Source organism: Phocoena phocoena, chromosome 8 (genome assembly GCF_963924675.1).
Source record: "Phocoena phocoena chromosome 8, mPhoPho1.1, whole genome shotgun sequence".
In the NCBI taxonomy this organism is placed as follows: domain Eukaryota; kingdom Metazoa; phylum Chordata; class Mammalia; order Artiodactyla; family Phocoenidae; genus Phocoena; species Phocoena phocoena.
The window spans coordinates 31,716,795-31,735,211 of NC_089226.1; the positions used below are offsets into that span (position 1 = coordinate 31,716,795).

Genomic DNA, 18,417 nt, shown 5'->3' on the forward strand with positions numbered 1-18,417 from the left:
TGAATTAGCTTTTCATCCCCTCAGTCAGTTGGTGTACTTGACCTGAGGCCTGAGGCTGGAAGATCCCAAGAAGCTCACATTTCTCAGACCAGGATGCTTTGGCTTATGACCTAAATCTGGTGTCTACTCTCCAGTAAAGAAACCCATCTCCATCTTCTTTGTTGCCAGAGAAACCACTAATAGTATAATTCCTTTATTTCAGATTATAATTTAATATATAAATATAAATAATATGAACTTTATTATATAAATAAATGAATTATTAAAAATGAACATATAAAAATGAATAAACAATATCATTAACAACATAAGTAATATAGCTGCTAGTTATTGAAAGCTACTCTCTGCTATTAAGCACTACTAAGTACTCTATGCTACTAAGATGATATAATTTGCATGCAACCTCTCTGTTGTGTTTCACACAGACCTGTGAGGTGGTATTTTTATACTCACTTTACTGAGGACCAAACTGAGATTCAGAAAAAATGGTCTTTTTACTTTTTGCTTACATTACCTTCTTTTTTCAGCTTTCCAAAACTCCTGACAATTTCCTGAACAACAGCTGCTCCACTCTGAGGGTCAATGCCACCAAATACCCAAGAGTCACGGTGACCTCCAAGAATGACGTATCTGTCTAGAAAGCATCATTGCAAAATCACTTGCCATTCCAGGTCAAGAATAGAGGAAATTGCAAATGACTCAATAGCATCTAAACACAGAGCACTCAGGACTCAAGTTAAGATAGCAAAGGTTCCTGAAGACTTTTGTAAATGTATCACTTTGCTCTGAATTTGATGTATGAAGAAAATATGAATGTGATAAGCAAATGTATACTTCAATTAATTACAGTAATTATAAGTATATAAGTAATGATAAGTGAGTATAAAAGTATCCTTATCCACTTCTTTATATAATTCTGTTACTTCTCTCTTACCTATTTACACTATGCTTCCAGTATTTTCAGAGTAAGAGAACACAGTGGCCAAATAATGATTTCCCCACTTCCTAATCCTTCTACTTAGTTTTTAACGTATGGCTCAAAGATTCTACCTCTCTATGATCTGTTTCTATTTTCTGCAGGGAGAGGGAATTGCACCCCTATCCAGCTTTCTGGGCAGTCTTTTCATATTGATAAAGCATTTACCATGGGGCTTCCCTGGTGGCACAGTGGTTAAGAATCTGCCTGCCAATGCAGGGGACACAGGTCCAAGCCCTGGTCCAGGAAGACCCCACATGCCACAGGGCAACTAAGCCCATGTGCCACAACTACTGAGCCTGTGCTCTAGAGCCCATGAGCCACAACTGCTGAGCCCAAGTGCCTAGAGCCTGTGCTCCACAACAAGAGAAGCCACTGCAATGAGAAGCCCGCACACCACAACAAAGGGTAGCCCCCGCTCGCCTCAACTAGAGAAAAGCCTGTGTGCAAAAAAAAGTAAAAGTATTTTTTTAAAAAAGCATTTACCACACTTAAATGTAGGGGTCTTCTTGTCTCTGGTCTGTGTCTTTTTAAAAAATCCCTCCATCCCCAAAGCCTAGCACAGAGCTGGCACAAAATATGTACTCGGTGAGATTCAACAAATAGCCAGTGGTATATTGTTTAGTGCTCACTGGAAGCACATCAATATTCTTTATCCCTGAAAGAAGGTCCTGGCTGCTTGTACAAGAGATATTCAGTTTAATTCTGTCTGTTTGGGTAGGAAATATAACCACATAGTTCCTAAGGAATCAAACATAATAAAGTAAGATTATTATCAAATGTATCATTGAGCAGGTTATCTGAAATCATATGGAAATCACGTGTCTATATATTCCACCCATTTCAGTGTAAAAAAAAAACCATGTAAAGGATTCATTAACTTCCGGTTATCTTAATTTTCTAAGAGTGTTACTTATCGTTGTAATGAAGATATTTCTCCAGGTAAAATATGCAGCAAGGAAATCCAGAAAGCTCAGATTAAACAACTGTAAACCATCTCTCCTTGATCTTCCTCTCTTGGTCCTTTAATTGAAGCATGCATAGTCTATGAACAACCTCGGTCATCTGACCAATCTAGTTCCAACATTTACTTTCTTCACAACATGCATCACAATGTAAAATTACCTCCTATTGATCTATTTTGTGTTTATGTGAGTTCCATTAGGACAAAGAGTTGCTTTGCTTTGTTCACCTTACATTCCCCAGAGCTCAGAGCAGTACCTGGCACCGAAAAATTGCCCGATCGATATTTGCTGAACAAATGATCAATTTACCTGGCTCCACTGCCCCTCTGAGAGTTCCAATCACATTGTAAATTCTTTTCACTTTATTGTTGGAATGGATGTGCATCTTGACTCTTCTAATGCAAAAATAAAGGACACAGACTAAAAATACTGGTTAACAGCTTGCCACCCACAATTTTTAAATCTGACATTGTTTTGAATATTTCTAAAGGCACACAGGCAATAATTGCATGGACCAATTGTCCAATTGTAAGGATATATGTGTATTCCCCTTTTCAACCTGTTGTTATGTCTCCTGCTGGTAGTAGATTTTACTTTTCAGTCATCCTCTGTAATTGTTTTTTGAAAAAGCTTTCCTCCCCCTAAAGAGAGTTATTATAAAAAGAGTCTCTTAACTTGGTAGAGAAGTTTCCAGTAAATCCAGGTCCAACATTGTAGGGCACGTGGAGGCTTCCTTTCCAGCTGTGATCTGGTGGTGCTGGTGCACCCATTTTTCTGTTGAACACAAAAAATATTATTAGCTGAAGAAAACCTTTGAAGTTATAAGTTAAAATGTCCTTGAACTTGTTTTCTTGAGTGCCTGCTCATAATAGCTTCTATGAGTCATGGTAGTACAAAGTGCTTTGCATAGGGATATGCCATTTAACTCAATACACCTCTTATGAGGTGGTTCTGCTATTACTCCCCACTTCAAAGATAAGGAGGGTGAGGCTTAGAGAGATTAGGTAACATGCCCAAAGTCAAGCCGCTGATTAGTGGTACAATCGAGATTCAAACACTTGGTAAGAATTTGGACTCTGTGTTACCAGTTTCCAACAGTAAATCATGTGTAAAGTGCTCTCAAGAACATGCTCTGAAGAAACAGCATGTGTCAAACTCTTTGGAATTTCCCATTATGTTATTTCTCCCACTGATAAATACATTCCCAAATACATGTATGGTCATCCTTTACAAAGTACTTTTGCACTCATCTATTAGGGAGGGAGGAAGGGCAAAGGAAGGGATGTCACTTCAACCAACAGCCCCTCAAAGCTTTATACACTATTTATTTTTTTAATTCAAAAGGGTGGAAAGATTCAGGTGGACCAGCCCATATATGCCACTAGCTGTGGTTATCTCTCACCAGGTGATTGAGAAAAATAATATGATAATATCTGTGGAATGGTGAGGTTCTTCCTGTTTCATTTCAGCATATCTTCCTTTACTGTTTAAGAGCATGGATTGACTTATTCTTGATTTGGGCATGGAAACCAAATGTACTTTTGCTACCTAGAAGCAGATAGAAGAAGATGGCTCCGGACAAACTTAAGAGAGTGAAAAACATCAGTCTGTCTTTTATGCCTCAATCTCTGGTCCACACACCTGCATGTACCCTATGATTTACAGTGAAACATTTTCTGTAGTTTCCTCCTTTTTTCTGTGCCTGCACACAGGTACTTATTCCCTGCCTACTAATTTGAGGTAATGTGAACAGCTCAACTTGACCTATAATATATTATATGTGCAAAACTACATCAATATGATTATCTTCTCATGGAAAACTAAGTATAAATAATATTTTGTTTTAAAATGCTCTATCAGAGAGTAAATATTTACTCTTTTATTTTCCTATATCATGAGGGAGTTTGTTTAATAAAGATAATTTCATGTAATATACTATATAATTTATTTATCTATATACAATAAAATTTCACATGAAAAGCATCAAGTAAAATGAAGGGGCATTATACATTGTTAAATATCATAATGAATAGTCAAAATAGCAGAGTATTATGTATACAAAAAATGGTAGAAGCCAAGTGAAGAATATACATATACTTGATTATACATAAAATATTTTTATAGTACTATATTGCAGACTAATAATATTGATTGCCTTTGGGATGGAAATGGGTAGGAGGGAAACTTTTTATTGTATACCCCTTTGAATTTTGAACTGTGTAAATGTATTTCCTTTTCAAAATAAAAATATGGAAAACAAAACAAGGTGCAAATTCATCAGGAAGTCAATTACATATTATAAGGAAGGTAATGAAGAGTCCATATTCCCAGAAAATAATAAAATATAAAGCCAAGATTACAGTGCCCCCACAAGGACAAGAAAATATCGCACATCTATGGAGAACAGAGGTTTTAGTCACCAAATTTCACTGGGATAATTAATCAGGGATATAATTTTCTTTAGGTCCTTCTTTCACTCTACAAATAAAAAATAAATTCTGTGAAAATTAAAACGTAGGATATTTAAATTTCAGATCATAGAAATTTCAGAAAATATAATATTGGAAATGTCTTTGAAAGGATTTGATAGATCATAGATGCTCAATAAGTATCTATAAACAACACTGAATTTAAAAATCTATATTGTGTAGCATATTAAACTTTATTTGTCCATTTAGCAAAGATTTATTCTCTATAATGCTCAAGGTACTGTATTGTACTCACTAAGGAATACAAATATGTACAAGACATGGTCATTCTACCAAAGAGTTTATAAGTCAGAAAAAGATAGATATAAAACAGAGCATGATATATGATAGATAAAGTTCTGAAGAACAAAACAGAGCTTGATTCCCCTTGTGGGATCAGAAATAATTTTCTTTCTACAGGAGGTTTCACTTATCTGGATTTTTAAAGAATGAGTAAGATGTGGGCAGGGAAGATGGAGGTAAAGAGCATTCCAGGAACAATGTATGATGTAAACAGGCACGAAGGCCAAAGAGTCAGAGCAAAAGTAAGACATGGTGATTAATCTGGTTGGGGTATAAGATGATAAGGATATCATAACAGAGAAGCTTGAAAAGTAGTGAGAATTTGCTTCTGAGAAGATGCACTTTACCCTATTCATCCTGATGAGTACAATTAAAGTCCCTGGACTATAAATACATAAAAAATAAACATAAGACTCTGAAAGGTGGAGAAAAGAAAATAAACCAGCTCAGGACCTCAGGGTGCAAGAAATGACAAAGTGGTGAGTTCCTTGGGTTTTCATATGGGCTCTCATATCTCAGACATAGAGCTGAAGAAGCTGGCAAGCCAAAAAGGCCAAGTGGCTCATATGAAACATGTTACCCAACAAAAGCCTTGATAATACAGGAAAATAATACATACTTGAATAATACAGGATAATAATTACAGGATACAGGATAATAATACAGGAAAAAATACAGGAAAATAATACATACTTGAATATGTATAATAATAATACAATACATATAATATAATATATAATATTATACAATATAATATATTATATATAATATATATAATATATTGTATATATAATAATATATATTATAATATATAATATAATATAATACAATAATAATACGTATAAAAATAATACATACTTGAATACGTATACATATTCAAGTGCACCTAGGACAATTTTCAGGATAGACCATATATTAGGCTATAAAAAAACTCAATAAATTTAAAAGGCTGAAATCATATCATCTCTTTATTAATCATACAAACCTTTTACTAACCCAGCTATAGTATAAAGAATTTAGTAAGCAAGGATTCTTCAATATATGCAAATCAAGCAATATGATACACCATATTAACAAATTAAAGAATAAAACCCATATGATCCTCTCAATAGATGCAGAAAAACCTTTGGACAAAATTCAACACCCATTTATACTAAAAACTCTCCAGAAAGTAGGCATAGAGGGAAACTACCTCAACATATAAAGGCCATATATGACAAACCCACAGCAAACATCATTCTCAATGGTAAAAAACTGAAAGCATTGCCTCTAAGATCAGGAACAAAATAAGGAGGTCCACTCTCACCACTATTATTCAACATAGTTTTGGAAGTCCTAGCTATGGCAATCAGAGAAGAAAAAGAAATAAAAGGAATACGAATTGGAAAAGAAGAAGCAAAACTGTCACTGTTTGCAGATGACGTGATACTATACATAGAAAATCCTAAAGATGCCATCAGAAAACTACTAGAGCTCATCAATGAATTTGGTAAAGTTGCACAATACAAAATTAACGCACAGAAATCTTTTGCATTCCTATACACTAACAATGAAAGATCAGAAAGAGAAATTAAGGAAACAATCCCATTTACTACTGCATCAAAAATAATAAAATACTTAGGAATAAACCTAGCTAAGGAGGCAAACGACCAGTACTCAGAAAACTATAAAACACTGATGAAAGAAACCAAAGATGACACAAACAGATGAGAGATATACCATGTTCTTAGATTAGAAGAATAAATATTGTGAAAATGACTATACTACCCAAAGCAATCTACAGATTCATTGCAATAACTATCAAATTACCAATGGCATTTTTCAAAGAATTAGAACAAAAAATTTTACAGTTTGTATGAAAACACAAAAGACTCCGAATAGCCAAAGAAATCTTGAGAAAGAAAAACAGAGCTGGAGGAATCAGGTTCCCTGACTTCAGGCTATACTACAAAGCTACAGTAATCAAAACAGTAAGGTACTAGCCCAAAAACAGAAATATAGATCAATGGAACAGGAAAGAAAGCCCAGAGATAAACCCATGTACTTATGGTCATCTAATCTATAACAAAGGAGGCAAGAATGCACTATGGAGAAAAGACAGCCTCTTCAATAAGTGGTGCTGGGAAAACTGGACAGCCACATGTAAAAGAATGAAATTAGAATACTCCTTAACACCATACACAAAAATAAACTCAAAATGAATTAAAGGCCTAAGTGTAAGACAGGACACTATAAAACTCTCAGAGGAAAACACAGGAAAAACATAAATCACAGCACCCACTTCCTAGAGTAATGAAAATAAAAACAAAAATAAACAAATGGGACTGAACTGCACTTAAAAGCTTTTGCACAGCAAAGGAAATCATAAACAAGACCAAAAGACAACCCTCAGAATTGGAGAAAATATTTGCAAATGAAGCAACTGACAAAGGATTAATCTCCAAAATATACAAACAGCTCATGCAGCTCAATATCAAAAAAACAAACAACCCAATCCAAAAATACACGGAAAACCTAAGTAGACATTTCTCCAAAGAAGATATACAGATTGCCAACAAACACATGAAAAGACTCTCAACATCACTAATCATTAGAGAAATGCAAATCAAAACTACAATGAGATATCACCTCACACTGGTCAGAATGGCCATCATCGAAAAGTCTACAAATGATAAATGCTGAAGAGGGTGTGGAGAAAAGGGAACCCTCTTGCACTGTTGGTGGGAATGTAAATTGATACAGCCACTATGGAGAACAGTATGGACGTTCCTTAAAAAACTAAAATTAGAACTACCATATGACCCAGCAATCCCACTACTAGACACATATGCTGAGAAAACCATAATTCCAAAAAACATATACACCCCAATGTTTATTCTTTTTTTCTTTTCTTTTCTTTTTTTTTTTTCGTGGTATGCGGGCCTCTCACTGTTGTGGCCTCTCCTGTTGCGGAGCACAGGCTCGGGATGTGCAGGCTCAGCGGCCATGGCTCATGGGCCCAGCCACTCCACGGCATGTGGGATCTTCCCGGACCAGGGCATGAACCCGTGTCCCCTGCATCAGCAGGCGGACTCTTAACCACTGCGCCACCAGGGAAGCACCCCAATGTTTATTGCAGCACTATTTACAACTGCCAGGACATGGAAGCAACCTAAATGTCTATCAACAGATGAATGGATAAAGAAGATGTGGTACATATATACAATGGAATATTACTCAGCTGTAAAAAGGAATGAAAATGGGGCATTTGCAGAGATGTGCATGGACCTAGAGTCTGTCATACAGAGTGAAGTAAGTCAGAAAGAGAAAGACAAATATCATATATTAATGCATATCCAGAAAATGGAATCCAGAAAAATGGTACCAATGAACCCATTTGCAGGGCAGCAATAGAGAGGGTGACATAGAGAATTGGCGGTGGACACATTGGGGGAAGGGGAGGGTGGGATGAACTGGGAGATTAGGATTGTCATATATACAGTACAATGTGTAAAATAGACTGCTAGTGGGAACCTGCTGTACAGCACAGGGAGCTCAGCTCGGTGCTCTGTGATGACCTAGATGGGTGGGGATGGGGGGATGGTGGGAGGGAGGTCCAAGAGGGAAGGGATATGGGGATATACATATACATATAGCTGATTCACTTTGCTGTACAGCAGAAACTAACACAACATTGTAAAGCAATTATACTCCAATTTAAAAAAAAAGAGAGACAAAGAAGAAAAAGAAGACAGCAGTGTTCTAAGAATAGCCATGTATGGATGCTGACTGCCACCATCATTAATAAATGATTCTGCACTGAAGCCAAATAATTAATTTGAGAGTAATTTATGATAATGTGTTGCTAGGCAATTAAACTTCTGAGGAAAAAAATAACAGAAAAAAATTGGGAAAATTTGCAAATATATGAAAATTAAACAACTGACCCTAAATAACCAATGGCTCATAGAAAAAAATCACAAGAGTAAATAGAAAATACTTTGAGATGGGGGCTTTGCTGGTGGCGCAGTGGTTGAGAGTCCGCCTGCCGATGCAGGGGACACAGGTTCATGCCCCAGTCCGGGAAGATCCCACATGCCGCGGAGTGGCTGGGCCTGTGAGCCATGGCCACTGAGCCTGCACATCCAGAGTCTGTGCTCCGCAACGGGAGAGGCCACACAATGAGAGGCCCGTGTACCACACACACACAAAAAAACTTTGAGATGAATAAAAATGAAGACATAAGACACCAAAAGTTATGAGATGCAGTTAAAACAGTGTTTAGAAGGAAATACATAGCTGTAAACACCTATATTAAAAAAGTAGAAAGCTATCAAATCAATAAACTAATCTTCCATCCAAAGAAACTCAACAATGAAAAGAAAGCTAAATTCATATAAGCATAAGAAAGGCAATAATAAAGACTGGAGCAAAAATAACAAAATAGAATCTAGAAAAAAAGATAAAGAAAAATGAATGAAAGCAAAAGTTGGTTCTTTGAAAAGATCCACAAAATTGACAAATCATTAGCTAGACTGACCAAGAAAAAAAGGGGAGAAGACTGAAAATCAGGAACAAAAGAGGGAATACTACTATTGACTTTACAGAAATAAAAAGGATTATAAGGGAACACTATAAACAGTTATATACCAACAAATTAACCTCAATGAAATGAATTCCTGAAAAGATATAAACTACCAAAACTGAAGAAAGAGAAAATGTAAGTAGGCTATAACAAGTAATCAAAACTTCTCAGAGGGTTTCCCTGGTGGCGCAGTGGTTGAGAGTCTGCCTGCCGATGCAGGGGACACGGGTTCGTGCCCCAGTCCGGGAAGATCCCACAGGCAGTGAGCCATTCAGCAGTGAGCCATGGCCGCTGAGCCTGCGCGTCCGGAGCCTGTGCTCCACAACGGGAGAGGCCACAACAGTGAGAGGCCCGCCTACCGCAAAAAACCAAACCAAAACAAAAAAAACTCTGAAAGAGACGCCCATATGGCTTCACTGCTGAATGCTAGCAATCAGTAAAGAATAAACACCAATCCTTCACATGCTCTTTAGAAAAACAGAAGGAACATTTCTAAAGTTACCCTATGCGACAAACATTACCATGACACCAAAGTCAGATAAAGAAATCACAGGGAAACTAAAGATAAATGTGAATATTGACACAAAAATCATTAATAAAATACTAGAAAACCAAATTCAACAGCATTTTGAAAGGATTATACACCATGACCGAGTGAGATTTATTCCATGAATGCAAGACTGATACCACATACAAAAATCAAAAAGTGTAATATACCACATTAACAGGCTAAAGAAAAACCACATGATCAGAAAAATTGATGCAGAAAACAAACAACCACAGCAACAATAAAACACTGGGGAAAATTCAACATCCATTCATGATGAAAATTATCAGAAAACTAGAAATATTGAAAGAAAATACAAGACAAACCTGAAATATTTTGTGACGTCAGAATACAAGTGCTTATAAAAGGATTGGAAGAACTGTATTTTTTTTATATTGCTGGTAGGATGTAAAAGGATAAAACCACTATGGAAAAGGTTTGTCAGATTCTTAAAAAAGTAAACATGCTATTATCATATGACCCGGCAATTGCACTCCAGAGAAATGAGAACTTACGTTGACACACAAATCTGTACATGATTATCTGTAGCAGCTTTATTCATAATAGCTACAAACTAGTTGTTCTTTGAATGGTGAAACAAACTGTGATGCCAAATACAATGGAACGCTCCTCAGTATTAAAAAGAAAAAAAACTATATATACAACAACTTGAACAAATCTCCAGAGAATTATGCTGAGTGAAGAAAAATCCCACAAGGGTATACATTTATATAACATTCTTGAGATGATGAAATTATAGAAATGGTGAACAGATTAGTAGCTGCTAGGAGTTAAGGTCAGAGGGTATGGATGGAGGGGGACAGGAAAGGAGTGGGTGTGGCTAAAAGGGCCACATAAGGGATCCTGGTGATGATGGAAATGTTTTGTGTCATGAGTATAAAAAGAAATATATCAGTATCTTGATTGTGATATTGTACTATACTTTGCAAGATGTTACCATTGGGGAAAGCTGGATAAATGGCCTAGAGGGACTCTTTAGTACTACTTACAGTTGCATGTGAATCACAATTATCTCAAAATAATGAGTTTAATTCTTAAAAATTAGGAACAAGCTAGATGGGCAGAAAATGATGTGCTAGAATTTCGTGGTTTGTCATGTAGCCTCTATTTAGCTGTGAGCTTCTATACTATATTTTGAGGGCCCTGAGAACAAAGTCTATATATAAATCATACTTTTATCACAGTGCTTGACAAAAAGAGGCCATTCCATAAGTGTACCTTGAGTGGACAGGCTGTAGGAAGCCATTAAAGGTCTTCTGAGCAGAGACACAAGAATGAGACAGTGCCTTGACAAAGAGATGCCTCCTAAATGCTTGTGCTGTTGAATAGAGAATAAGTGATGCTCAACAAAGCTGTCTGTTACATCAGACATGAATTTGGGTCCCAGATCTATCACATACTCTCTGAACTTTGATTTCTTTATTTGTAAAATTAGTTATCACAATACTAACTCATGCAGTTGTTTTATGGGCTAATTGGTAAACAGTATGTAATCATTTAGCAAAAAGTAAGTGCTAGAATATAATTAGCACTCTATGCATGTTAGATGCTATTATCATTGTCTTTATTATTATTGTCGTTGCTGTCATTATAATCCTGATAGTTACTCAGGGAGACAAAAAGAAACCACGTAACCACATTCCCTTCAGTACAGATTCAAAAAAGAATAAGAAAGAACATACACCCTGTTCCCCTTTTCTCCCACCTAGGTAAACACAATTTTCTTTTTTCTATAATTCACATTTCATCAACTTTTTATTAAAGTTCTCGGCATACCTGGGCCATTATATACCTTTATGTCTCTCCTCTTCTTCTCAAATACTTGTTAAGAAACTTTCATTTTATGATATATCCAATTTGTAAAATACTGTCTATTCTAATTAATACATAATGTTACACTGCTAACCATTTGTGGGAATATGAGAACTGACTATAATGAATACGTAGCACACTCCCTAGATAATTATGCAGAGGGAGTAAATACACCCAATTAAATTCACAAACAAATTACATGTTCTTAAAATGTTTTATGACTAAATTCCAGTCTAGAACATTTCACTATACCTTAGAAGGTATGGATGGTAAAACAGAAATTATCTTATTGCTTTTAGTATACACAGATCATCTTCTCCTTCCAAATACATTTTTAATACATTTCTGTACTACCAAAATTCATTTTTAATCATGGTGTTTTGAATGCAAAATATACTTCCATAGAATTTATGTTATTTAATGGTGAGTGCATTTACAAAATGACTTACTAAAGCTGACTTAAATACATTTGGTAATTTTTTTGGTCAAGTATTAATAATTCTACTACCCAGGTAGGGCATAGCCAAATTCAACTAGTTTACCAGAGCAGTCAAATGGTAGACATGGTTAAATAAACCTCACGTCCAATTCTGTATAATCCTTCCTTCTTTCCTTCCATGCGCTCTTTTTCTAACTACAAAGATAATACAGGTTTATTTTTTAAAACTTATAATTTAGGGATTATTTTATATATATATATATATTTGAAATCTACTTTTTCTATTTAATAGTATAGCATAAGCATGTACCAACATTGTTAAATACTCTTGTACAACATATATTTTAATGGCTTCATGTACTGTCATAGACAGTAATATATTTAACTACTTATCAATTATTGAAGATTTGTGTTGTTTACAATTTTCCACTATCACAGGTAAAGCTACAATCACGTTCATCTTTTAAATATAATGAATATTTAGACTTTATATTTACACAAACACATAGTCCGTGGTGCCCTCAAAAGTTGTGCCCCATCCTGAATCTTAACCCATGTGGTAAAGCTAAGAGCTCAAAAGAAAAAAAGACCAGGGTGCTTGCTATTCCTTAATCTGCCCTTAAATTGGACAGACACCTCCAATTCTCTGATGACAGCCTCCTCACATGTAAAAATGAGGGCACTGAACTAGGTCATAAATAAGTTTTCTTATACATTCTAGAATAAAATGATTAAGAATGCCTTAAACTCAAAGAAGAAAAGGGACTAACTGGCCAGATGCTTTGATCTCCAGTGATTCTACTTTCAGAGAAGTCAGTGCTCTCTCCCCTCCTCAAGGATAATGGAGAAGAAGGGACATGCAGATGGGAGAAAGCAGGACAGGAAAGAGGAAAGAGCTCCAATGTCAGGTTAAACAATAACAACTTTGGAGAAGCTTCAATAGTGAAAGCAGAGGAAGAAGTGGAATGGATAAAGATGAAAATCAATGGAAGATGCTTTCAAAGGGCATTATTCCAGGTCCACCAAGAAGAAGACAATAAGAGGTTTCAATAAGTAAGAGATTTATTAGAGGAAAGGCGTGTGAAGGAAATAGCAAGGGAGCTAAGAGAGGCTGAGAAAGCCATCAGACTGCAATGCAGGTCAGAAATTGGGTAAAAGAGAAAACGAAGAAAGAAGAGTGCTGGTGGCAGAATCCCTTGATAGCAAGGCTGTCAGGGAGTCCTGAGCCAGAGTCTCCCATCAGAGGAGTCCCATGCCTCCCAGTAATGGGCCTCATTTAGTACCCTTGCTGCATTTAGTTACTGACTGGGAGCATCTATGGGAAACATGGCCTTGATACAAACAGGGTGATGGATTTCAAAACACAGTGGAGCACCTTATCAATGACACTCCCCACAGTTGATGATCTGAAAGACTCACTTTCATGGCTGTCACACACTGGATACCAGTATTTAAAGCAAATCCCAGGTTAGAACCACTGTTCTATAAAATGGTGATAAAATTGTACGCTTATTTGATTTTCTGCCAACACACAAAAGAATAGACACTATCTGATTCCATTTATATCAAGTTCAAAACCAAACTAATCAATGATGATAGATATCAGAAAGTGGTTGCTTCTAGGGGGGTAGGGTAAAAATTGAGCACAGAAAATTTCAGTATCAAATAATGAAGATAAAAACATGAAAGTTGAAGATTGCCAGTGAAGAGAATTACCCAAATAGCCATCTGTTTGTTTCTTACAAACTTACTCTAGGAGCTTCTGTGCATCATAGTATCCAATTGGATGAACAGGAATACTTGGAAGACCGACAGCCTCTGCGATTTCACGTCTATAAGCATATTCTGAAAAAAAGTTGAACATACTTCTAATAAAAATGGAGTCCCTTTCAAAATGTTCTCTGTAAATCAGATTAAACACATTCTTAAATTGCATCTGCTAGAACTGTTACAATTAGAAAGACAGACAGTTTCAAATGTTAGCAGAAATGTGGAGCAACTGAAACTCTCATACATTCTTGTAAGAGTGTATAATTAGAGAGTCACTTTAAATAACTTCTTTGAAAAGTAATGTTATACAGAATTATGCCCTATGGCAGAACAATTACACTCCTAGGTATTTACCCAAGAAAGATGGAAACATATGTCCACAAAAAGACCTGCACAGAATTGCTCATAGCAGCTGAATCTAGGTAGCCCATATGGGACACAGTCCAGCTGTTTGTAAATCGGAAAATGAATAAGCAATTTGTAGAACAGTCCCATAATAGAATTCTACTCAGCAAGTAAAGGGAAGAAACTATTAACACACACAATAACGTGACTAATCACTAATCACGTGAGTGAGAGCAGCAAGGCAAATGATGAGGGAAAATCATAAATTTTTCTATGACCGGAAAATCAAACTAAGAAAGGAAAAAAATAATATGCCCGCTTTGTGGTAGGCCTTTCCCAATGTGCAATGTGCATCTGTATTGTACATTAACCAGGCCTCCTGAAACAGGAGGATGTAATCAACCTTTAACAAAAATGGCTGCTTTATTCAGACAGCAACGTTGTAGTTTTAAGGTTATTTTAATTTCTTTTTCATCCCATACAGAGAGCTGTATTGACCAAAACATCTTTGATCAACTTTATGTAGAATGCTAACCTGTCAATATAACACAGAAATTCTTTGTCTCAGAAATGTATAAAATTGCATCTCTAACTCCTGACCAATGGAACAGTTCTCAGAGCTTCTGCAAATCTGTTCCCTGGGTTATAGTCCTCAGTTTGACTCAGATAAAATTCTCTTTTCTTTCTTCTTAGCTTGACTGTTATTTGATTTTCCACCAACACACAAAAGAATAGTTACTATCTGATTCCATTTATATGAAGTTCAAAACCAAACTAATCAATGATGACAGATATCAGGAAGTGGTTGCTTCTAGGGGGATATGGTAAAAATTGACCAGAAAGGGGCACCAGAGAACTTTCTGGAGTCATAGAAATGTCCTATATCTTATTTTGAGTGATATAGATACATGCAATTTAAAAAATTTATTGAATTAACTCAAGACCTGTGCGTTTTGTTACATGTAAACTCCACCTCAAAATAAAAACACATTTTCTGTCATTTCTTCAGATTTAAGAAAAATAAGAGCTATTTTTCCATTTTTTTCTTCAAACTTTAAATTATAAGAGCTTTAGGGGATTGTAAAAGCTATTCTTTTTATAGTAAAATGACATAATAATACGTTGCATGGGATTTGTTTTAAAGTTCTTTAGGGTAATAATGCAAAAGGAAACATGAAGAGATAAAATAAGATTGACAGAGTGGTGATAATTTTCTCTATTTTTTTGTATGTTAAAACTATTCCATAATAAAAACTAAAATTAAAAGGAAAAGAAAAAAAATAGGGCACAAAAGGGAATTCAACAAATGCAAGCCTCACAGGGATAACATGATTTTTCTTTCTACAATGTCATCTTTTAATTTGAGGATAATAAACAGAAATACTCCAGTTAATCTTATTTTATGTTCACATGTTTTTTGTGGGGTTTTTTTGTGGTATGCGGGCCTCTCACTGCTGTGGCCTCTCCCGTTGTGGAGCACAGGCTCCGGACGCGCAGGCTCAGCGGCCATGGCTCACAGGCCCAGCCCCTCCGCGGCATGTGGGATCTTCCCGGACCGGGGCACGAACCTGTGTCCCCTGCATCAGCAGGAGGTACAATTTTAACTTTATATAACCAACAGAGCTTGGGAGAAGTTGCATTTTTCAAAACTTGGGAATAAAAAGGCTAAGTAAGTAAAGTTCAGGTAGACATGTGATTTTATTATAGGATAATATGTGTTGCTTAAAAAAAATCTATGATAATGTACTATATTCCAAGAAGATTTACGAAGACAAAATGCATAAACTTTAAAGGAGTTTACAATTTGATAGAAAAGCCAGATGAAATATAAATATGGAAATGCCATGGATACTTGGTAACCTATTTTATCCAAGGTACACACCTTAGTTAGTTTTAAACCACACAAATTAAGTGATCACAGATTTTTGTAAATGTCATCAACTAGCTGAGTACATTCAAAATAAATTAGCTCCCTTTGTTAATGATCTACTGTTTTACAGCAGAGCATTTCAGCATAAGACAAACATGTGGACTCTGGAGCCAGACCATCTGAATTTGAATCCCTACTCCTCATTTAGTGGTGTGATGGTCTAGGGCAGAGTTTGCTTACTTCTAGTCGCTCTTCCCTCCTCTGTCAAGTAGAGATAATAACACAACAAAGCTTATAGGGTTGTTAATGCATGTAAGAGCTAGCATTTAGGAAATACTCCTTTAAAGTGATCACTATTATCTTTATACAGCAATGATACAATAAGCATTTTCTAGGCTCTAAATTCTAAATGTCATTTCAGGGATTTATAGAACTTCTTTTGTTCTACTATCCCTTATCTACAACTAGAAATTTTTAAAACTGTGAAATCCATTAATTGGGGGGAATTTACTTGTCAACAAAACATGATCTGATGTAAACTAATTTGGAAGCAAGATCTGACTTGAGCGGACAGACTATTTATATTACTTACATTCCTCTGCTTAATATGATTATTCATACATTTTACTGCAAAAATATTTACATGCTTGCTTCCCATTTTATGCTCCAGCCTCCTATGTGAATGTTATGCCAGAAATGGTATATGCACCATATTACTTTTAAATATCTGAAAATGTCTGCATTTCAAAACCTATCAGACCCAAGGATTCCAAATAAGGGATAAGGGACCCGAACCAACAATTTTCTAAGTTCAAATTCCTTTATTCTTAGATACAAAGAGAACGAGAAAAAGACATACTTTATCTATGTGTCAAAGGAAATCCTTTAGTAAAATCACTTTACAATGTTAAGGTTTTTGTGATGATTAAGGCCTGGTCACTCACCATTTGCCGGGTAGCCAGGTGTGAGAGGGTCTCCTGCACCATTAAGATTTAAGATATTTCCACGCTGAACACCACCTCCAGGAAGATTCCAACCACCTGGATAGGACTCCACCCCGGGAGCAAAGTAATCAGCAGGATCTGAGTACAAAATGATCCCTTTGGCCCCAGCCAGCTGGGCATTTTTAACCTGGAATAGATAGTCTTTCTTATTTTAGGTTGGTAACTCAAAATTACTCTTAAATAAGTAGCTAAACCTTATCTTCAATCTTTTATCCTTAGACTTAAAATAAGGGACATCTCAGAGAGTTGGCTTTTTCTTTTTCCTACTGCAAGCTCTAAAAATGAGTTTCCAAGGCTGAATCAGCCCTCAGAGCAGCAGATTTTAAAAATGTACATATTAGTGGTAGTGAGTATGTGCTACTTCCTTCCTCTAGTCTAGAAGCACAATAAGCAAGTAGACTCCACAGACTAGACTCCCATTTCTTCTATGTTTGAGAGGGAATATTTCTGAAATTTAGCTTCCCACAAAAGAGGAAAAAATGTTAGCAAATCAAGCCAAATTAAGTGATAGTAACTTTCAAAACTGCTGTGTATAAATTGGTTTCTCTCGTTACCTATAATAAGAATTAATACTAAAATTTAACTTAGTAAATATTTTCAAAGGTAACATTTAAAACAAAGATACTGAAGGTTAACAACAAATCAAATGTATGCTTCTTTGTAGACCACAGGCATAATGTGTAGGTATGGACAAAACCTGTTCTGTTTCCCTGAACTTCTACCCTGGCCGAATTCAAATGACCCAGTTTAAAACCCCTGTATATAAGCTAGAAAATGTATCTTCCCTATTAGGTGGGCTGGTACAGAGTATGAGAAGATCACAGTCCTCCAAAAGTTTTAAGGATGTGGTTCTACCCATGTAAGATACAATATAACTTTTTATTTTTGTGGAAAAGAAAAAAAGATTATTTTTTTACCTTATTTCCTCTGAAAATTTTCCCATATCTGGCAATCAGAATCTTCCCAGAGCAATTAATTTTCATGTCCCGCTCTAGTTTAAAGAAGTCTTCAGTTCGTGCGTAGTTAACATAGACTAGGTCACCCTGTTGAGATCACGGATGACTTACTACAAGTAAGATTTAATAAAAGAGGTTTTTCTGCGTGAAGACTGTTTCACATCTTTGAAAGAGGTAAGAGACAAGAGTATGCAAGAGGGTCAGAAAAGCATGAGCCTCAGGTAAGAGATTCAACAGAGAAATGAACTTGAATTAAGAAGGCAATTACCTGGGTAGAGACTTATGAGTTAACTATTAAGTTCTGTTTAGTTTAAGTCTCCTGTAAAGTGACCATAAAACTATAGAAGTGTTCGTCAGAAAAATGCACATAAATATAC

The 18,417-nt window shown here is 35.8% G+C and overlaps 1 protein-coding gene across 3 annotated transcripts in view; it reads right to left on the reverse strand.

Moving 5' to 3' along the window:
• FOLH1 (folate hydrolase 1) overlaps positions 1-18,417 on the reverse strand; it is a 76,654-nt gene that overhangs the window by 20,239 nt on the left and 37,998 nt on the right. For 2 of the 3 annotated variants that reach the window (XM_065882664.1, XM_065882665.1), the window contains exons 5-10: positions 18,002-18,127; positions 17,025-17,211; positions 13,847-13,940; positions 2,617-2,715; positions 2,251-2,336; positions 515-634 (exon numbers count right to left, since the gene is read on the reverse strand). In XM_065882664.1, coding sequence (XP_065738736.1) covers positions 515-634; positions 2,251-2,336; positions 2,617-2,715; positions 13,847-13,940; positions 17,025-17,211; positions 18,002-18,127 — 712 coding nt within the window. The remainder of the gene's footprint in view (positions 1-514; positions 635-2,250; positions 2,337-2,616; positions 2,716-13,846; positions 13,941-17,024; positions 17,212-18,001; positions 18,128-18,417) is intronic. The other variant, XM_065882666.1, reaches the window with a different exon arrangement.